At 43.2% G+C, this 21,539-nt stretch overlaps 1 protein-coding gene across 1 annotated transcript in view; it reads right to left on the reverse strand.

Annotated features, from left to right (window-relative positions):
* Positions 1–411: 411 nt before the first annotated feature.
* ALG10 (ALG10 alpha-1,2-glucosyltransferase) overlaps positions 412–21,539 on the reverse strand; it is a 52,516-nt gene continuing 31,388 nt past the window's right edge. The window contains exon 3 of the mRNA XM_062638336.1: positions 412–3,103. Within this exon, the coding sequence (XP_062494320.1) occupies positions 3,077–3,103 (27 nt within the window). The 3' untranslated portion in view covers positions 412–3,076. The remainder of the gene's footprint in view (positions 3,104–21,539) is intronic.

Here is a 21,539-nt window from a genome sequence, read left to right on the forward strand (position 1 = left end):
TACCTTCTCCAGCATGGACTTATCCATGGGCCACAGTCCCTTCAGAGGTACACATGGCTGTGGCACAGACATAACCACAGCCGCAGACGCTTTGAGATGCACCTGCTCTGGTACATCTTATCCATAGCCAAACACATGGGGGGTCTTGCTCCTATGCGGGCTCATCCACAGGTCACAAACCCTTCATCTCCAGTTCACACTGGAGTTCTAGCCTGTCCAGTACATCAGCACAGAAACAGCAGCGATGCCCTGCCCACCTTCCAACCTGGGAGCATCGCCACTGCTGTTATCAGAATGTTCCTGGGCACAGCAGAGTAAGATAGGCAGCACAGCAACACAGCAAGCAGCAGAAGCAAAAAGCAGCCACTAACAAGCACTAGACTCTGATATTTTGGAAGGCAAGCAAGCCCAAAGGCAAGCACAGAAGCCTGTCAATTAATAGCTAGACAGCAATAAAGCTGTAAATTCAATCTAACACATTCCAATCAAATCTGTCATTATCTCACACCCCTGGAGCCCTATGTCGGGTGACAAAAAGGGTTGCTGTGGTTTAACCTCAGCCAGCCATTAGCCCCACACAGCCTCTTGTTCACTCCCCCCTGGAGCGATGGGAGAAACAACCAGAGGGTAAAAGTGAGAAAACTCATGGGTTGAGATAAAGGCAGTTTAAATAGGTAAAAGCAAACACCCCTGTGTTATCAGCACTGATTCCAGCACAAATCCAAAACATAGCCCCATACTGGCTACTGTGAAGGAAATTAACTCTACCCCAGCCCAAACCAACATGTATGTGCAAAATTTAACAACTTAGCGCATATTCTTATATAGTATGTATATTATTCTAAAATATTTATGTTTTGCATTAAATGCCATAACATGAAAGTTGGACCTTCACATAAAAACTATTAGACATTTATACTTTCAAAAACTTTAATAAGTGACAGTACTGCTGAGATGATGGTTTTTGTACAGCTTTGGGAAGTTACACAGATGAAAGACAACAGTAAAAAATGCATATGTACTGTATTTATATGCTATATTACATATATATATATGTGCTATATATATATATGCTAATACAGAGAGTTAAATATTAGAGGGCTATCTGTCCCATCGATAAATCAGAAGCTCAAAAGAAAACATTAAAGTGAGGCTTGAATTCTCAGCTCACCTCTCCCCATTATTTCCACCAGCAGCATGTGAGCTAGACTATCACTTTTCTATACGGTCCCAGAGTTACATAGTCATTACTGGAGCTGACATTTGCTCTCACTCCATCCATTTCCTTAAGATTATTAACGTCAAACAAAAAGTCGGTTTTACACAGTTGATCCTTGACCTTCACTCTATGTTCCCATGGAGCAGGCTCCTTTTTCAGCAGCTCCAGCCCCTGCTTCTTTCTGTGAGTCATCCAGCAAAGAAACACTTGCATTACCAAAGTTATCCTTTGGATCACACTGCGATGATCGTTTCTGTGGCATATTGTTTGCTCCTCTGTGCTTCTAATTATCTCCTGGAATAGCTGTGTCTGAGGTACAGCATTTGATTGCTTGACACTCAAATAATCAAAATACTTTTGTTTGGGGGATAAACTGGTGAGGAACAACTGCGATCAGTTTATTCTGATGGATCTGTACAATTCACATACCAGCTTCCCACTGCTAGGGACCAAGCCTCCTTCTGCTGGAGCGGACAGGGGTGGGGAGGGAGGTTCAGTCCACGTGTTGCTGATATTGCTTTGACAGGACAGCATGCTTGAAATGCACCTGGGAATGAATTATGTTCACACTTTGTGTTCTAATGATGCATAGAGACACCTGAGGAAATAAACACATCTCAATAAAGAGCCTTGTTTCAATGGCTCCTTTGGTCTATGGTCCAGTAGCCTCAGGATCTCAGAGGCAGTTTATCAGGGATAAGGATCCAGCTGAGTCACTGAAAGCCTCAACATTTCCCGACCGCACCCTGAAACATTTCTTTGTTTTGATTTTTTCTGTGCTGAGTCTGAACAGCAGTGAAGAGGAACAGGATCAGCCCAGTCTTCAGCATGTGCAGACTGGGCTTTGCTTACCACCTACATGCAAGTCTATTGTGGAAAACATCGTAAGGTTTTTGACATAACTCACATAGTGCACAGGCTATTTCACTCTATACCACAGAAAAGAAGCAGTTTTTCAAGCTGGTAGTGGAATCAGCAGTGAACAGAGTCAAATAACTGCAAAGTCTGTATTTCCCCCTTTTCAGCTGGTGGCACCACATGGTGGAAGAGGCATGTGCCCAGTTCCCGCATGCTGATACCACCTGGCTCTCGATTTTTAATAAGCCTCAAAACAAAAGCAAAATGTTCAAACCAGAAACATAGGGATTCTTGTTTAGGAAGACAGTAGAGAGGACTGAAAATGGGGCATGGGTACCACTGTAAGATCTAATCCTCTCAAAGGAGATCTGACTCAGTGCTGAATCCAGCCACTCTCTTCAAATATTGGACTATGAATTATAGGGGACTTGTGAGATGCGAAAATGCACCTGGAGAGTCTTTATGTAACTTGTTTGCGTGTCACACCAGTATCAAGGCCAACAGGGGTTATATATATGCCAGAAGAAAAAGAAAGGTGTGTGGTGACAAATGCCAGACATGCTGCTAATGGAATTGAGTGGCTCAGGGGAGAGCAGAAGGGCTATTGAGTGATGGAGAGCTACGGATGGCAGCACCGAGGTACTAGGACACACCAACAACAACACCTCATCTTTCATACCCAGCACCATGGCCGTCCCTCAGAAGAAGCTTTCTGTGAAACAGTGGGGCACACGGTGCTGGCTGTGCAGGCTCTTTCCCCATGGATAATCATGCTGCTCCCAGGCGCTGGGCACTCCTGACCTCCTCCTCAGGGTTTATTCTTTTCCTTCTACGTCTGGAGTCCCAGGGCAGGTTCATGTACCTGTGCTCTTTTTCTAGTAGCCAGTGTAGATGTGGGAACAGCACTTTTATGTTTCCTTTCAGCTGAGGGTGAGACCCTGGGAAGTGTTTTTTCATTGCTGTATTCTTTATAGGTACTGAAGTGCTTTCTTCCTTAAATCACATCTTCCAAAGACCACCTGCTGCCTATGGGACTCAGAGAAGGAAGAAAGGCAAATTAAAAAAATATCCAGAAAAGTATTACAAGCACTCTTTAAAGTTCTGCTTTTTCTGTGATTTCCATGAAATCTGTAATCTCATGGTACCAAAATCAGCTAATAAATACAAAAAACCACCCACAACTTAAACAGATCATAAGTAAGCAAAAAGGCAACTAGCTGTGGTAATATACAGAATCCCTTCTGGCTGTTCATGAGCGTAGAGCCTTTTCAACCCATTTGTACAATAGGTCAGCTTGCCTCCTCACCAAAAACCCTCCTGCAATACGAAGCAAAGGGCAAAGTGACTTGTGTTGCACTAGAGGAGGAGAGAAAGTGACTTCTAGAGTCATGAGCCTTTCATCAAACCTTGAAGCTAAACAAGGTAGCATCATTTCAGATGCAGCAGGTCCTCTTCATTTGCTGCTTGTTGAGAGAAAACATTCCATTTTCCTGGTCATTTACTAGACTAACTCCACTTCAGGCAATGCCTGTGTGTGTTTTTTCATACAGGGGCAGTGGGGCATGGCAGGTAATGGTTTACAGGTGGTCCTATTTACCTCTGCGACTCAAGCTCTGATCAGAAATAAATCTTTCCCCAGTGAACATAAGCAGCTATTTCAGAGTTATTTTCTGCTGTATGCCTCCAAGTGTAGCAGGCAGGTCATTTTTCAATTTGTTTAGATTCAGCTGGCAGGGGTAAATGAAATGTGGTGGATGATTTCAACCTCCCTTTTTGGGTGGTATTCCAGAGCCTTGCAATAGGATGCAATGAGTAGTCCTCATGCAGAGAAACTGCAGTGATTAAGGCAGCATATTGACTGACTTCCTTGTTACCCTTTAGGCAGGTAAAACTGAATATGTACATGGCACAGAGTGTAGAAAAGCTCAGGCTTTGGCACTTACACTGTGTTTGTCTGGCTGTCTGCTGTAATACTCTTTTGGCTTATGTGAAAACAAATATTTTCCCAATTTGTCATCTTCTCGTACGAGCTGCGAACACATGCAAAATTTAGATAAACATCAGAGGGCAGAGCAAGTTCTATTTGCATGTTGCAGCACAAACTAAGCTACAAAATAGAGCTGCCAGACTAGAGGGACTTCTGTTAGAGCGCCTCAGTTGCTGCAGCACTGACCATAGCATGGTTCGCTTCACCATACACCACAAAACTGCAAGCTCAGGAGAACACCCCAGCTGCCATATGGCGTTAGATCACATCTGCTGCAAGATCAACTTTTGGCATGAAGGTTTCCAGTGGAATCTGTATTATTCTTCACTATCCTGTACTGAAACATGTAAGAGGTCAGACAATCTATTGAAGCTCCTTTCAGCCAAAAAGCATTTTACTGACATATTTGCTTAAGGACACCACAGCATGTACCATAATGTGGGCAGGAGCTTGACTGGCTTCTTGGTAGGATGGGGTGGTGGTTCAATGCTGGCCACAGCTCTTGCCTCTGCATCCCCAGCTTTTCCCCAGGGTTATGATGATGATAATGATGATGATGATGTTGGCTCCTTGGAACAACTTGCTCTGATCCATTTTCCAGCTGATTGTCCAATACTTCTCTGTCCCTAGATTTTTAGCCATTTTTCCTGCTAAATCTTCCCTTGTTCAGGAGAGCAACTCATATCTTTCCATGCTGAGAAAAGGGACAGTGTTACCCCTTTTCTCATCCCAGATTTCTCCCTACAGCGCTCCCTCAGTCCATCTCCCAGGAAGGCAGAAGACATGAGTACTTAATTCAAGTTCTTACTTTGTTCTTCTCATTGCAGTATCTAATCTCCTTCCAGAAACACACAAAGCAAAGTGAATGGCATCTGTCACACCACTGCACTTTCCTCCTCTACCCTGAGGAAGAAGTGTGTGCAAAGGAGTATCTTGACTCAGAGCCTGTTTATTTTCAGCTTGATTCTCATAACACAGGGCTTATGAATGCCATTTCCCCACCCCAGACACAACCAGACCATCTGCTTACTTTCAATCTAACTTGACTGTGGGACAATGGTCTTGAAGACAAGGTGTTATGATGACAGCCAGGCAGAAAAGAGAGAGATAAATGTCTCTCATCTCCCATCTCAGGGGGAATCTGCAGTAGCTTCATCCTTGTTCAGATCGTGGGACCTTGGCTCCAGGGGCACCAACCACTGGTAAAGATGACTACATAGATCACCTTACTGAGGTCTGTAACGGCCCTTATTCCTATGCAAGCCCTATCTACAGTTTGACACACAGATGATTTCTTTCATTGCTGCCTCAGTTGAGCAGCGTCACCGTCTGTCATCTTCATCCTGGCCCTCTAGCTCATCTGGTAGGTACATGGGCCTCCTCATGGAGCAGTCCAAGACACAGAGACTGGGAAGCTGATAAGGAATTCCATGGGAGGTATTTCAGGGATGATGGTGGCAAGCCATGCCATAGCCTTCTGTGCAGATGGTGTACAGGGATTGCTTTAGGCTTCATACCAGGGATGTTGCATTGCTATAGGCAAGCCAAGAGGCCCTATTTACTGAGGTGAGGTCACTCCTGTGAAAAATTGTTTACTAATGAAAGAGGAGGGTGTTGCTTTTAGGCACTGCTACAGAGCTGGACATAGCAAACACAAGAGAAGTGCTGCAGCTAAGACTCAGGCCATGAGATGTACATTCAGACAAAGGCTCTGCATGAGGATTTGATTTCCTTGAAAGCACTGTCCTATGCCAGTCATCTCCATCTTGCTTAGATCTCAGAGATTAATCCAATTTCATTGGCAACCCGGGTCTCAAGACCTAAGCAACTCACTTGGGAGACTCAAGAGCTAATTCCAAGCTTTTCTTCCCAACCTTCAGAAACAGAAATGTACTGTTTGAAGGTAAAGCTGAGGCATGCAGCTAATCACAGAGCTCTGAGGGCTCCTTCAGAAACTCACCCAATGCTCGATGGTTCACTTGGAGTAAGGGGATTTGCCATCACTATGTGATTTGCTTCTGGGTAGCTCTCAAAGCGAAAGTGCTGCAGTGGTATGTGGTTGCCATACTGCCAGTGCAGGACCCAGCATGGGGACGACTCTGTCATGGCACGTTTTTAGCAGCTGGACCACAGCCGGTGCACAGCACACAGGGTCCAGAAGCATCTGTAGGAAAGCAACCCACACAACCGATAGCTCCTCCCGCTGCTCTGTCATCAACCCCAACCATTTTGACAGCAGGAGGAAGTTGCAGGAGTGGGAGCAGCAGGCGGCTGCCTCCGTAACACCCCTCCTTGCCCATCCACAGCAGGGAGAGGCTGCGGTTCCTCGCCGGGCTGCCCAGGAAAACCTGCAGCACACAACTTAGCTGAATGTTTTCTCTTGGATCTGTTCTCCATTCCAAACATTACTTCTGTCAGGAAGGATTAATGAAGCATTTCGTTTACTAAATGTGAGCATTTGGCTTCAGCAAACTCATCTAGTTGTTTACTATGTGCCTTTATGCACTTCTTTTTTTTGACAAATGTTTCTGTTTTAATCTGTACATTTGCTATAACCTCTTCCTCTGCATCAACATTTCTCAAAGTTAGCAGAATTAATACACATTTATATACTACATGCTGAACAAAAACACCTGCCCACAAACACTATTTACTTAATTTGCTTAAGCCAGTGAGTTATTTACTTACCTGTCAGATAAAAGGGATAGCAGACAGCTTTCTAGCTCAACAAAGTGTTGGCAGAAAGTATTGACTTTAAACTTATACATAATGCATTTGATAGGATTGACAAGCAGCTCTCTGAAATAACTCTGAGCTTCCAAATACACTTACCACCTTATCTCACATTTTTGGTCATTTATTTTCTGAGGTTTTTGTGCCTTGTTTTTTTGTGTTTAGGGAATGTAGAAAAAAGAGAGAGGCAAGGCAGTATTTTTAAAACTAACTGATTTAAAAAAAAATGCTTAATATGGGGGGGAGGAGGGAATGTGTGGTCCTTATGGTGTTCCTAAGAGCTATTGAGATGGGAAAGTGAATTTATTGGATACAGTGGATTGTGAATACTTGCCTATATTTTATTTAAACAGGTACAGCTTGTACTGCTGATGTGAGCAGGCTAAGAGGGGGCGAGATGACAACTGGTTAGCTACCCACCATTTGGTACTTGCTTTGATTTAGGCCTTCCTTTTTCTTTCAGTGTCTTTCAAAATAGATGAGTTTTACATTCCCAGGAACTTCAAATGTTTGGGATATCTACCCATTGTCCAGGCCAAAAAATAACACTTCTGGAATATAACTTCTCAAGGAAGCAAAGTGTGGATCAGCATATGGATGAGCTGATTCTGAATCTTATATTAAAGAAAAATTATAAAAAGTATATATATCAAACAAAGAAAATCCAGGTGGGTGCTGTACAGCCTCGATGCTGAGGTGCTGGGGACAGAGCTGGTCCTAGAGGAGAGCTGCAGTAAAAAGCTACCTGTGTTATTCAATAAGCGGCAACACCTTGCTCGTCTTCGATATCCCATTCCTCTCCAAAGTCCTGATTGTTTCTGGCCCTGGCCATCAGGACCGTTTATGTGTTTTATATTTCACGTTTTTAAAAATGTCAGGAACTAATCAAGGAATCAAGAGCAAAGCTCAGGTCTGTTCTCCCCAGCAAGACCGCTCACAATGAGGTTAAATTTTCACCCCTCATCTTTCACCATTGCACGTCCTATCACTACATGTATAGGTTGGACAAGCTGTTCTGAATCCTCCCAGTCACTACAGTTTTCCCTTTGGAGTTGTGTCCTTCCGTAAGGACAGCATAGGCAGCCCAAGATTAGCTGTGTATTGTTTTCTTGTGGAGAGCATGAAAATATTGTAATTCATATGCAGTGGAAAAGGCCTCTGCATTAAATTGTCTTTTAACTATGTGTCTCACGTGGTTTGCCTCTCAGCAACAAGCTAGAAAACACTTACTTTTCCTTCTCTTCTGTGATATGAAGGTGCTCAAGGTTTCTCATGAAAATCAGAGTGGCTCTGTACTAGTCATGACGGAAACAGTCAAAAAGGCAGCTCTTGTGCAAAGAGCTGGGCAGCAGAAGGGTGGAGCAAGGGAGACCAGACAGGGGAAATGGCAAAAAGAAATGAAAAAAGGTGGGGCAAGAGAGACTTTTTAACCTTATCTTTTAGCTTTTGCATGAAAACAGTGGGAGGACAGGTCAGAAGCAAGCTGTGCACACACTGCACACACCAGCGAGCCCTGGGCAGGCTGGAAACCAGACCTTCTCCCACATCTCTCACACTGCTGGCCAACATCATCACAACCACCTTCTGCTCCCTTTTCAGAAGAAAGGACGTTGTCTCAGTCATCTTCTGCATTCCTCTGTTGAGAACCAGCTGGGAATGCTGTGGGAGGTGCTGCAGGGATGGGGATGCAGCCGCCAGCTGAGCTGTGCTATTGCTCTCAGGGATCACTGTGCAGGCAGCAGTGCATCCCAGCAGAGGTATGGAAAACCTTGGGCCAGGATCCCGGGGCCTGGCCATCCTCCTAGGTCCCACAGCAACACAGATTTAGGCACCAGTGTCACTTTAATCTGGCCTCAGATTAGTAAAAGAAAAAATTCCAATGAATTGGATCTAACACCACAGCTGTGAATCAGATGAGCTGCCTATGTGCACCTTTGAATTTGTCACCTACTTCCATGGCATCCAGAGATCCAGGAACCATTGTTACATCAAACAGTGAACTCATCAAGGCATGCTAATTCTTTTTTTTTAGACAGAAACTGGCCTAAACAGACTAAAACCTTGAAAAATATCCATTTTGTCTGTTTTCAGTTTTTTTTGTTCCACCATATTCTGAATTTCATTCCAGAATGGTGTTTTCATTCCAAGGGTGGCCTAAGGTTTCAAAAAAACATTAAAGAATTCAGTCCTCCAAAATGAAACTTTTATTTTTCCATCAGATTAATTGTTATTTACACAACTCAGTACCCAAGTTCTGTTTTTTGCTAACGACTCTTGAACACAGACTGTACTGGCTGTCACCTGCCAGAGGAAAGCTTTCCATAATCTAATCCCTCTCACCAACAACGTTATGCTTGATGTTCTGGCATTGAGAATGATTTTAATTAGCTTATGTTTTCCCACCTTCTAGTGCCTTAAACCAGAGCTGCCCTTGTCGAACAGTGAACTTCTAAATACTTGTTCTGTGAACTCTCTTTATGCAAATGTCCCTCCCTTTTAGATTGAAAGTTCTTTCAAGTGGAGATTAGGACACTCTTTTAGAAATGTGTTGGTTTGTTTTAACAAACTGCCATCTGGCGAGGTAATACATCCCTGTCACTGTGCTTTTAGCTTTATTACATCAAAAACTTCCCCAGTATCCAAGACCAAGTCTGGGTTGTATATTAATCCTTGCATATTAATTTACTGCAGAGCTTTAAACATATATCTTAATATCATGGTAATAATTTCTGAAGATCCTAAATATGTGTTTGGGTGAATGGAGCGATAATGAGTTACTTTATGCTGACATCAAGTGGTGTTTCTTCGGTCAAAATACACCAGCACAGCTGCTGTATGCTGTAACCATTCAGTGCTGGCACGACAGCAAAATGTTTGTGTTCCCAGCACAGCTGAGGCAGAGCTGAAAACCCACTGCATGCACAAGGGCCATCACCCGCCTGCTCAGCAAGACTGTGGCTACAAAGCTGATGCTGTGCATTTTCCCCTTCACTTTCCAGCACCATGCTGGTGTTTTCTGCCCTTTCCCAGTTTAATGGTCAGCACCGTGGTTAGCACCAGTGAGCTGAGTTGGATGTTCTGCCTGGTTGTAGGATGCTCTCCTGCACAGCCCTGGGTAGCGACCCCGCTTTGTACCCATACCATGGTGGCAGGCCCTGAGCAAGGCTGGGTGGGAGGGAGGCCAGCTTCAAGTGCCCTGACCAATGCTGATGCCTATTTACATCTCTCAGTTAATACTTATGGTGCCAGAAGAGTGCTCCATGTAGCGATGATGACCAGAGGAAGGGGAAGGACAGGGTTTTGCTACCTCTGTGCCCACACTGCCACGTAACTGTGCAGCAGAAACAGCCCTGGGGCTTGGGTCTGGGGGACAGGCTCACGCTGAGGCTCAACCACGCACTTTGAATCATAATGAAGTTGTCACTGTTTGTTGGATGGAGAAATATGACATGCTTGAATTTTCCACTAGGCTTCATTTGATCAGAAGAAATTGGGTCCACTGTGCCATCTTCTAAATGGCTGGCTATGCACATCACCCCACACCACTCTGTCTCTCTGGCAATTTAAAAAGACTTTTTTCTGCTTTCCTGAACTTTTAGACCAGGCTGGAGAAGCAGATCTTTTGCAGTACAGCAATGAAAACATAGGAGCAGTGTGGGGTTCTGTACCTCGGTCTGTCCCTGCAAACTCCCACCACCACAGGTCCTACAGTGGCTGAGGTGGTTTGGTGGGTGTGAGGACAACCTGGCAATACAGAAGGGAAAACTGGTGCTTGCAGAAATACATTCCCTGCTTCCTGGGGTATTTTTCCCCTTCACATGATTTGTCTGTGCCTGGAGAGACTGGCCAGGGAGCAGAACAGAGGTGGTTATGAGGGTTTAACCAAATGCTGTGAAGTCCTCTCACACCTGGCATGTTTCCCTGTGCTGGGTTTGAGCTGCGAAGCAGGCATGAGGGCTCAGAGCCCCGCTAAGGGTGACATGATTTGCTCAGCTGGAGGGAAACAGCTCTCTGAAAGCTGTGACTCAGGCAGCCCTCAACCCACAGGGACCTGCTGAGGAATCCCACATTCATCCTCCCTTGTTAAAGCCCAACATAAAAATAAACTCATTCATTACCCGTGATTAAATTAGCGCCCCTATAAAACTTTAATCTGCCTTCTGAAAACCAGCCACATTCGGAAAGCTCTCCCCTAAATATTTCATCAAAGCCTTCAACGGCAGTGGCCACACAGCAAATCTTTTTTACTTACAAGGACAGCGTTTTAGTTTAATGGCAGTGTTTAAAAATAACGCAAGTTCTGCACTGAATTGCCTCTCACACGGGGGCTTGCACCCGTGTCCCACCCCTGCTTCCTGACACACACCTGTGCAGAGCGTGCCTCATTGTGATTTGAAACACACATCACTTCTTACGCAAAGATTCATGATATGGGGAGGTTATTTTAAGAAGTCTAAACAAGACGCTGTGGGAGCAGCACAGGGATGATTGAAGGCATTTGTGTATTGCACAATGCTGTTACTGAGGCACCTCGAGCAGTCACTCTGCAGCATAGACTATATAGGAGGATATAATCCTTTTCTGTGTGTTGTAATGATTGGGATTCATGGTTTAAAACCAGGGTAAGATCTATGGTGCAACTCAATATAAAGAGAAGCATGAAGTTATTAGTGCAGGAGTACAATTGCTACTGTTAGTGCTATCTGTTAAGTGTTAATTATATTCTAGGCTTAATGCAAGCCATGAAACAACAGTTCCTGCTCTGAACTGTTTGTAGGCTTGGCTAATACATGGTCACTATGGGGCTAGCCAGTGGGTCTCCAGCTGCTGCACATGCTTCACTTTCCTGTAGTGGGGTTTGCTCTGCTTGGCACTTGTGGCCAAACACCGACCGAGCCACACATGTGCCATAGCTCTTGTTAGGGAACGAGTAATTGCTAAGGGAGAGGGATTTGGAGCTGGGGCTTTCCACATACAGACAAATGCCTTCAGAAGCTAATTACAGAGCAACTGTAAAACAGATGTCAGTTTTACTATCAAATTGTAAAGCATCTCAAATTCACCTTCAAGTGGGAAGGAACTGTGGTATTATAATTTTGTAGTGATTACTGAGGAGTCTGAATTGGAGACCAAGGCTCCATGTGCCATTCATTACATAGGGCACAGGGGTGACGTTTTAGCACTCTCTGTTACACTGGTAACATCAACCAATGCTGTTTTTCTGAAATCAGAATATTCCCAGGGGTGCTGCTTTACATTCCAGCCCTCTGAGGGGTTAATTATTCCTTCAGGAGTGACTTTGATATCTCAGAAACTTTCATGCCTTTTCTCACCTAAAATCAATGTTTCCTTCCCTAAAAATAAATAAATAAAAAATTAAATAAAAGCTGTCTCCTGAAAGCTTCATTATTTGGTAGGCTCAGGAATATACAAGTGGTCTCTGATTCATTTGTTCTCTGGGGAACTCAGTAACAAAGTTCCAACAATGAGAGGAACTTCTCAATCTTTTAATATAAACAGATGGGTTTCTTAGGCTCAAGACACCAAGCGATCCTTCAACAGACATTGCTACTGCCACCTCTGCAGGAAAGAAGGGCTCTCAGTTGAAACGCAAAAACTGCATTAGCACATATGACACATGCAGCACTTGCATTTTTAAATGAGGTTAATGTGTGCTTGGCAGGAGGATGAAAAAGCCATTTTGTAGTCTCCTGTTTTCTTTCTTCTCAGGATGCCACACCTTCTCCTTCTCACCTTCAGAAAGGGCTTCAGGCAAGATGTGCCATAGCCACACTGCTTTGCTGATGATGAGTCTTGGCAGCTGCATTAGATGTGGGTTTACCTATGGGACTTTGGTTGACCCAGAGAAATACCCACCTCCAGCCATGGCAATCAGCCATGTGAATGTGCAGCGAGACCAATGCCCTATTTTATTTGGGCACAAGCTGCCAGGCCAGCTGCCTTAAAGCTTTCAAAAAGCAATTCCATGCTGCTGGATGTTGGTGAAACCCTAGAGGAGGGTGATGGGCCACAGGATCAGAGGAACTAGAAGCATCACTATGTGCTCATACAGAAATATTGCTTTTGGGTGGTGTTATGTAAAAAGAGCACAGCAGCAATTACTCTGAGAAGGAAGAAAGCTTTAGGGAATTAGTGAAACAGGCTCTGCAGGGATTCATAACCCAGGAAACAGACCTTTCATCCAAAGGAAAAACAAAGTGCAAAGGATCTGATAGCACTGCTTAGGGATGATGTACTATAGAAAGGCCACGGCTCCAGAATCTCCTCACCACTCAAACTGTTACCATCTGCGTGCCAGACATGAAGAGGACAAAATTAATAGTGCAAAATGCTGCAAAATAACTTGTCCAGACTCTGAATATGCTGAGATAGAAAATGCCAAATGAGGAGGTTCCTAGTTACCAGAAAGCTTCCTAACCCAGACGTGGAAGGAATGATTGGTCTGATAACAAGAATAGTTGCATCTTTAAAGTTACGTGAACACAGTGAGATTCAGTCACAAAGGATATCTATAATAAGTCAGATGCCTGCTTTCCATCATGTATGGATGATGCAAGGGAAAGCTTTCACATAACCCAACCACTTAGTGTTTCCCTAGCTAACCGACCAGCCTGCCATAGATCACCAGGAGCTGACAGCTGAACTGTAAGCAGCAAACAGCCTGGCCTCCAGGGAGACCCTGCAGCACCTGAGGAAACTTCCACTGACAAGATAGAACTGAGTTAGCTCCTCGGTGCTCAGAGCTGAAGTCAGATTTGATCAATACGCCTCCGTCAGGCCGACACTTGTGTGTAATTTCAGCAGCACAGGAAGAGGACTAAGTTCATTAGCTAGGCCAGAACAAATGACAAATTCCTCTGCCAGGATGTTCTCTTCTCAGTTACAGCAAAAACATAAATCTGTCAAAGTACGTTTAGGCGCTGTGCGCTTTACGTCATCAGCAGTTAGCGTGGATCTTACTCAAATCCTAGATAAGCTGGGAGACTGCATCCTTCGTTCAGCTGCTGAAGAAACTGATAAGGCCCTTTTCCTCCAGAAGTTAAAATGAGCTTCAAACCAAGATATTTTCCTGTCACTAAAGATTCACACCTACATACACCAGTCTTATTTGGGGAAACATTAACAGACAAGAAGAGACTTTTTGTATCATTTCAGTGGAATTACCCATCACTCTGCTTTCCCTGGATCACAGGAAGGTGGATGAGTATATACACAGAATCATAGAATAGTTAGGGTTGGAAAGGACCTTAAGATCATCATGTATACACTCAGTTTATACAAGTGTGACATGAAGAAGAGTCTGGTGTGGATCTGCCATATTTAAACACCAAAATGAACTCACACAAGACGCAGTTCAACCAAACTTACATCAATGTCTTGGAGATGCTGTAGACCTGCCTAAAATCAAGTCCTCTTAACAAAAGTATCCTCACCCAAAGAGATAATGCAACCCAGCCACTGCAGATCATGCAAATACAGTACTTCCCAAAGCACTTTGGGGGTTGACCCAGATCTTTCCTGACCCAAGGAGGAATGACACAGACAGATATCATCTTTCAAAATGGCCAGTTTAAATCAACCCAGTGTTTGACTGGTGTCCAAGATTTCCTCCTTCTCTGCCCCACTCATGTTTGTGTGGCTAAAAATCAACCTTGCCAGACCCCTGCTAGATCAGAGAGGGCAGATGAGCCCCATGCAGCAGCTCAGTGGGTGAGCAGGGAGAGCAGTGCACAGAGCCCTGGGGAAGGAGCCCAGCTCAGCCCAGACTCATGTCAGCTGTCGGCAACTCTGCCCCTGAACAGGACTTCTGCATCCTGCCTGCAACATCCAAGGTTTCCAGGGCTGAGGTGTGGGACAACTGTGGGTAGGATGCTCTAGGCTTGCCCAAGAGCTGTCCAGCAGATAAGGAGGGGGCATCATCACAACTGTGCAGTAGATCTCCACAAGACTGCTTATGAAGCCCTTCTTGCACTATCATGGAAAGCATTACGTCTATGGCTATGAGATAATTACACTGCCAAGCATCCTATCATCACTTGCTGGAAGAAGTGTTTAAGTATTTCAGCTATGTTTGTGACAACATCTGACAGCCATAATTCAACTCAATCGCTTTTAATGATTCATTTTCATGGATTGTACATCTATTTCCAGTGCACTGCACTTACTTCAGAGGCAGTAGTAATGAAAACTTAACATTCTGGATATCTTACACTGGCATGGTAAGCATGAGATATGGACCATTGCGGAGACCCTGGGTAAGTGCCTTACCAGAGCTCTAATATGCTTTCTTGGGAAATGACTGAGATTATTTATGCTGTAATTAATGGTATGCTATAATTAATTTGTTAATCTTCAATTGCAGTGTGAATCTCTTTTTGATTAGTAAATATGCAATGCTTAAGTGCTATTATGTAAAAATATATTTATCATCAGACAGAGGGGGTGTTATCGTTAAGTACATAATTACAAATCTATAATTATAGGAAAAGCTATGAAGGCAGTGTCTATAGAGACAAAAAAATCTTCAAAAACACCATTATAATTTGTGCTCTCAGGGGTACAAAGAGCTGGAACATGTACCTCTGGGTGCCTGGCAAAGTGCTATGTGCCCATCAGGAGCTGTGCATGGCCCATGGCACATGACAGTGGCTCAGCACCCTGTAACACCCACCTTCTCTACTGGTCCTGCCCATGATTTAACTCAGAGCTGCTACCCAGCCCCAAGGTATCAATGAGTGGAGAAGTGCCTACGAGCCACCTCTTCTGCTTTTCCCACTGTCTGGAAATTAAACCGTGAAATGGCCTTAAAAGAGAACAGCAGAAAGAGGGGACAAATCTGCCCCGAGAGTTCACCTCGCAGATCGTGCAGTGATTTACGTTCTACCCTGGGGAAACAAAATTGGTGAGAACCACTTCTTCTTGAGGCAGGTCAAATTTCAGAGCAACTTTGTCCTCCTTCTAGAGAGACACGAATCATCCCAAGGCATACAAACCAGGAGGAAATCAAGCTTGGGCTTATTTAAATGCTCAGGGTGACATTTTTTTTCATCTTTAAAGTTGGTGTAGAAGGTGAGCTGTAGAGTGTGGGACAGATAGCTGAGATAAAAATGGCAGATGCCAGACAGTCCTTCACCATGACACTGAAATGTTTCTCTGCTCCCTTTTGCTGCATACACTTTGGTAGTTGCTTAGTGCATGCTATTAGTATAGCTCTATAGTAACCTACTCCAGCCACTTGGACCTGAAAATCAGACTTCAGACACTTTTAAGAAACCAACATTCAAATGCTGAAACAGAAGCACAGAGGATTTTCAGATAAAAGGCAATAGCTGCTCTCCTAAGCCTTCCAGAGATTTCTGATACTTCTTTTAAACATTTTGCCCATCCAGCCCTGCTGTTTGTGAGGAAGCAGGGATAAAGGCCATAAATAAAGCCTGTGGTGCATGATCTGCATCTTGATCTGGAAGCTATTGCGCTGGCACAAAGAATCATTCCAACTTCTCTATTGCAGAGCACCATGTGTGTGACTAACGGTAATAAATGTGCTCATTCCCCTGATTTTGTAGAGCACAGAATTGATGAGCATTCATGTAGAATTGGAAATGATTGATTTCTATGCAAACTATATAACTGGGCTTCTCCAATTAGTCCTAAGGAGGTATCGAATATTCGTTCTTGTGTCACAAGTGTTCATTCCAGATACAATATATTCAAATGTTTATCAAGAATAAATTCTCATTTACTGTCTACTTTTCAAGGCTAATTAGCAGAGCAGCCCTGCTGATTCTGAACAGAAAACTCCACTTAAATCAAAGAAAAACCCCAAAGAAATGTCACTCCAAGGCGAATGCCTGAAGTGCAGCTGGAGGTGTGTTCCCAGCACAGAGATTGCTAGATTGGTTTTTTTTGTAGGCTTCTTGCAAAAATCTTGGCCTTTGCTTTTCTACCCATCATATGAAGCACTTCTCAAGTAAAATGGGCATAAGACCAAACGTCCAATAAATATTTAAAGTGAAGTCAAATGGCCCTGCCAAAGCATGGGCAGGAGAAGCAGCCACTGCAGGAGCAGAAGCAGCATCTCTACCCCAGCAGAGCCATGAGAACAGAGAACCAGGGGAGTCAAGGGCTTCATGTGCAGATCTCAACTGGCAGAGGCTGCAAGGGCACTCCAGTAAATTCCTGTCACCTGCCTGCATCTCTCCCCAAGGGGAAATCTGCAGCTCTGCAGCTCTCCACACATCAGTGCCAGGAAGGTTTTCAGCCGCATCACCTGGTCCTCTGCCAGCCAAAACAGGCATTATCCACTGTGCTCAAGTACACAATGAAGTGACCCAAACAGCTCCAGGCAAAGAGCTGTGCAGTCCAATTTTCCCAACTAGACTGGTGTCTAGCTGGAGCTAGGGAAGAGCATTACTTCATCATCCGAAACACCAAGCAAGTATGCTTTAATTTGATTCAGTGTTGATCATAATATTGATTAAAGTTGGAAGATAGCCTGTGCTTCTCTGTGTGTACTGGCAAGACATATTCGACTGAAAAAGAGTCATTTGCAGCTACCCAGGTGAGAAAAATTTTAGCTGTAAGTGACACTTACCAAAATACATTACCTGGCATTATAGGTGAAGGGATAAATTAATATCATTATTACCTTCTTTATTTAAAGCTAATAAGTTATCCAGGGCTTGCAGTGCGGATTACTTTATGCTCAGTCAGTGCAAATGAGCTGAGAGATATAGAATCCTTGGCCAAGTCCTTAGAGCTAAAGAATGTCACTAGTTGTAGGATATGCCTTAACAGGGTTTTGGGTTTTTTTATTGTTTTTCTTTCTAGGGCTATATTTAGGAATATGTAAGGAGCAGAACCAAATTCTCTTGCTCTCATTTTAAGTCAGAGTAAATTTGGTGCAGTTACTACTGACATATGTTAATACAAGGCTCTGGAAATGATAGGTCAGTAAGAAGAGACAGGTTTCTCCCACATAATATTAACAAGCAAAACAAGTACATTGTCAGTACAGGAATATAAACTAACCCTGACATTGCAGCTATAATTCTGAAGTGATTTTCACCACACATTTTCACACTTTTTTAAGGTGGTTTAAGGAAACAGAGAAGTCTAAGGGCTATTATATCCTACAAGATGGTTAAAGACCATATTCATCGGGGTGCAGGACTGGCACCATGTACTAGAGGTTATCCATTCTTCCAAGGGAGGATTAAGGTGAAAGTTAAAGTTTTACCAACTAGCAGCCACATTTGGACCTCATGCATAGTGGGGCTGATCCTGATGAACTTAACTGGATTTTAGGTAAATTTAAATGATGTGAGTGTCAATCAGTCTCAGCATGCAGATTCTTCTAGGTGGGTTCAGCTTGGCTGGCCAATGTCTGGGGCTGAGAAGAGAGAGGTTTGTCAATAACCTTTAGAGACCTCAGGTAGGAATCATCCCACCCCATTCAAGCTTCAGAAGCTGCAAGGGTATGTCTGTACTGTAAATGAAAGCGGGTTTGATTCGTGGCTCTGAATCCAGGCAACACTTCAGAGATAATCTCAATTCATTTGCTTCTGGTACATAATCACAAACATTTCGTGCATATATACATATATACACAATGTTGTTATTGCAGGAAGGTAAGTATCTGAGTGAGCACCGATAAAGCAGGTTGTAGGGTACCCAACTGACAGCATGCAATCTACCAAAATATCTTCCATGTTCTGCTAGCTCATACACAAAGAAAAAGACAAAGCAGCTCTGTGCACTGAAAGATACAACAGATTTTGTTGCTTACTATATGCTGAGTACTGTCAGTGTGCTCATCTCTGAAAACCTTACCTGCAAGCATCTTACCAATGAAGGACTGTGATCAGATCCTAATACACTATATGAGAAACAAGTGACAGGGCTAACTAGCAGTGAGACACCAGCCTGACTGTGATTTTTTTAATATGAGGAGTGCTAGGCATCATTATTTCTTATTTTCTGTGTTTCTTGTATTTCTAATATTCACCTGTTATTCACTGCTTGTTTCTCTGATGCAATTTACTGAACAGTAACTAAGACTTCAAAATGAGTGCATGCTTTAGAGTAACCAAATGGTGCATTCATACAGATTTCATTTGTCTTTAAATATGCAGAATCATTTCACATGGTCTTTTTACAGGTCAGCATGGGGTATGGCTTCCTGTTTATTTTATTAATGAGTCTCATATGTTCTTTTGGAAATCAAGATACACACTCATCTGAATTTTATGTCAGACCAAGCCTGAAAAATACCCTCAGATATTTCCTTATTTCAATCTCTTAATTTAAATGAAATGAAATTAAAATAGCATCTGAAATAAAGGTATGCGATTTGTGGGGTAGGTCATGATTCATAAGCCTTTCATAAACAGCAGGGAAATAGCAGCTATTCTGACTGCTATCACAGATATTTTTGGCTTTAAAATCCCATTTACCGTGTCAATTAATAGCAGCTATTTGAGCCAAAAATAGCTGTCACTTTTTCATTTTTAATTATGGCATCTGTTATCCCATTTAATCTTGACATAATAATACAATGGGCCATTACCAAAAATAACCCCACGAATTATTTCCAGGCTCATGAAGGAACTGCAAGAACATGCAAGAACCCACAGAAGGGTTTGCAGTGATAAACAGTGCTTTTGGTGTGCATGAATGTTTCTAGTGAATTACCAGATGCATCTGTAACTAAATATGCCTTTCTGGCATGAATAATTTGGTGTATTCACCAGTGCTGCTCTGGTCCATAAGGGGAGGTGGGATAGGAGCTGGCGATGTGCCTGGGCAGCTCATGGTGACAGACCCATGGCACTGGCATCCTTTACTAATTAGAGGCATTAATGGCACTGTTGTGATTGCCCAGCCCTCGCCTGGCTCTGCAGCAGGAAATGGTTATGTTTTTGGAAGGGATTGTATCCTGAAGTGCTAAAGGCCCATTCAGTGGTTGCTGCATTGGGCTGGAAAGACTGATGGGACAGCAGACATTGCCAAGAGTCCACCCAGCCCCTGACCACAAAAGGGAGCAGGCAATGGTCTCCTTTGCCTGCTCTGCTGTAGGACAGCCCCGGGAGAACTGGCAGAGACAGAGAGAGAAATGCAAACCCTTGGGCTGGCATCACAGCTGCACTTAGCAGCCTGTGGAGAGGCAGCGCTGAAATGCTATATGTGAAAGCACAGCACAAACATGCCTCACCGCAGACAGACTGTGTATGGCATCCTTTCTGTGGTAGAGTTGGTGGTGAAAACAAATGGCATAATTTTAGCACAGGACTAGGCTGGAGAGAGAGGAATTCAAAACAAAGAACATCAGTTCGGTGGGCTTCTCTGACTTCTCTACAGTGCTGCTACTGAAGCTCTTTTTATTCAAGAGAAATTTAGAAAACCTTTTCCTTTGGTTTTCAGCACATGAAGACAAGAGCAGAGTACGTGGGAAGGGTTTTGTCTTTCCTGGCAACTTGAAATGCATTTTGACAGAACAGCTAGCAAGAGTATCGTAAAATTTTCTAAGTACCATTTAGTTTATCAGTAGTTGCTGCATTCTCCTTGGATTTTTATGTCATTTTGAATGGAAAAAAAAAAGAATTCTAGAATGGATGGCACTTACTTTTTGTTTTCGTTTGCCTTAGGGCTTTTGGAAGTTAATAAAATGAACCTGCATATCTCAGTAATTGTGTTTACAGAAAGCTAGGCTGTAAATTCAGATTTCTAGCTTAATATTGTAAGATTGCAGTCTTCAATTTCTCATTATCCATCCTAAGCATTTAATTTGGCTGGGAACTTCAAATAAGTTCACAGATTTATCTGCACATATCAAATATATAAGATCATTAATTTTTTCTTCCTTTTAGGATAATGAAGTCTGTGGAGTATGCTGGAAGCTGGCTTTTGAGATAGAGCAGAGCAGAAGCAATGGCAGGGAAGAAACAGCAAAACAGTGAGAGCATGGGGAGGGAAAGAGACTGAACTCCATGCAAATAACTGGCTGCCAGTGACAAAGAAAAAATGCAAAACAGAACCCTCTTGCTGACAATTTAGTGGTAAAAGCTTTGACAGAGTTGTGCCTTCGTGTAATCCTGATGTAGGTCCCTGTGTGCTGAAGCCAGCTGAATTATATGGCCATATTCTTCACACAGGCAACACAGCTGTATCTTTTACTGAGTAGTTAACTGTAATAAGTCAATGCTGGATTGAACGGGCTGCTGTAAGGTGGCAACATCACAAGAAGATAAAACATCCATTAGCAACCAAGGCTGGTATATCTGACCCAAACTTGCTTTGATAAACATTCTCACAGAATTCTTGTCTTGATTTAGAGCAATTTGAAAGCTGCATTTTCTATTCATCAAATGAAATTATCAGAAGGAAACTACTTCAGATAAATAGATCACTTGAAACACTGATGAGTGCATTTCTGGCATTCAGGGAGCATTTCAATCAGAGGTGAAAAATATACCCCTTCTGGGTATGTTGCAGGAGCTATTACAAAACTCCTTTACCATGTCATGCAAAGAAAACTAATGTATATTGCAGTATAGGCAACGTTATGGACTGGAGATTAACTGGAAAAACATATTTAATAAATGCTAGAAGCTGTGTCTGTTTCAAGAGAAAGTCTTTTTAAAAATGTGGATGCATTATGGAAACAAGATCCTCAAAAAACACATTAGTTTTGAGCTAAATTGATCACCTGCTATACCATAC

The sequence above is a fragment of the Pezoporus occidentalis genome, unplaced genomic scaffold (genome assembly GCF_034315485.1).
Source record: "Pezoporus occidentalis ecotype Australia unplaced genomic scaffold, CSIRO_AGI_Poc_V1 ctg56, whole genome shotgun sequence".
NCBI classification, from domain to species: Eukaryota; Metazoa; Chordata; class Aves; order Psittaciformes; family Psittacidae; genus Pezoporus; species Pezoporus occidentalis.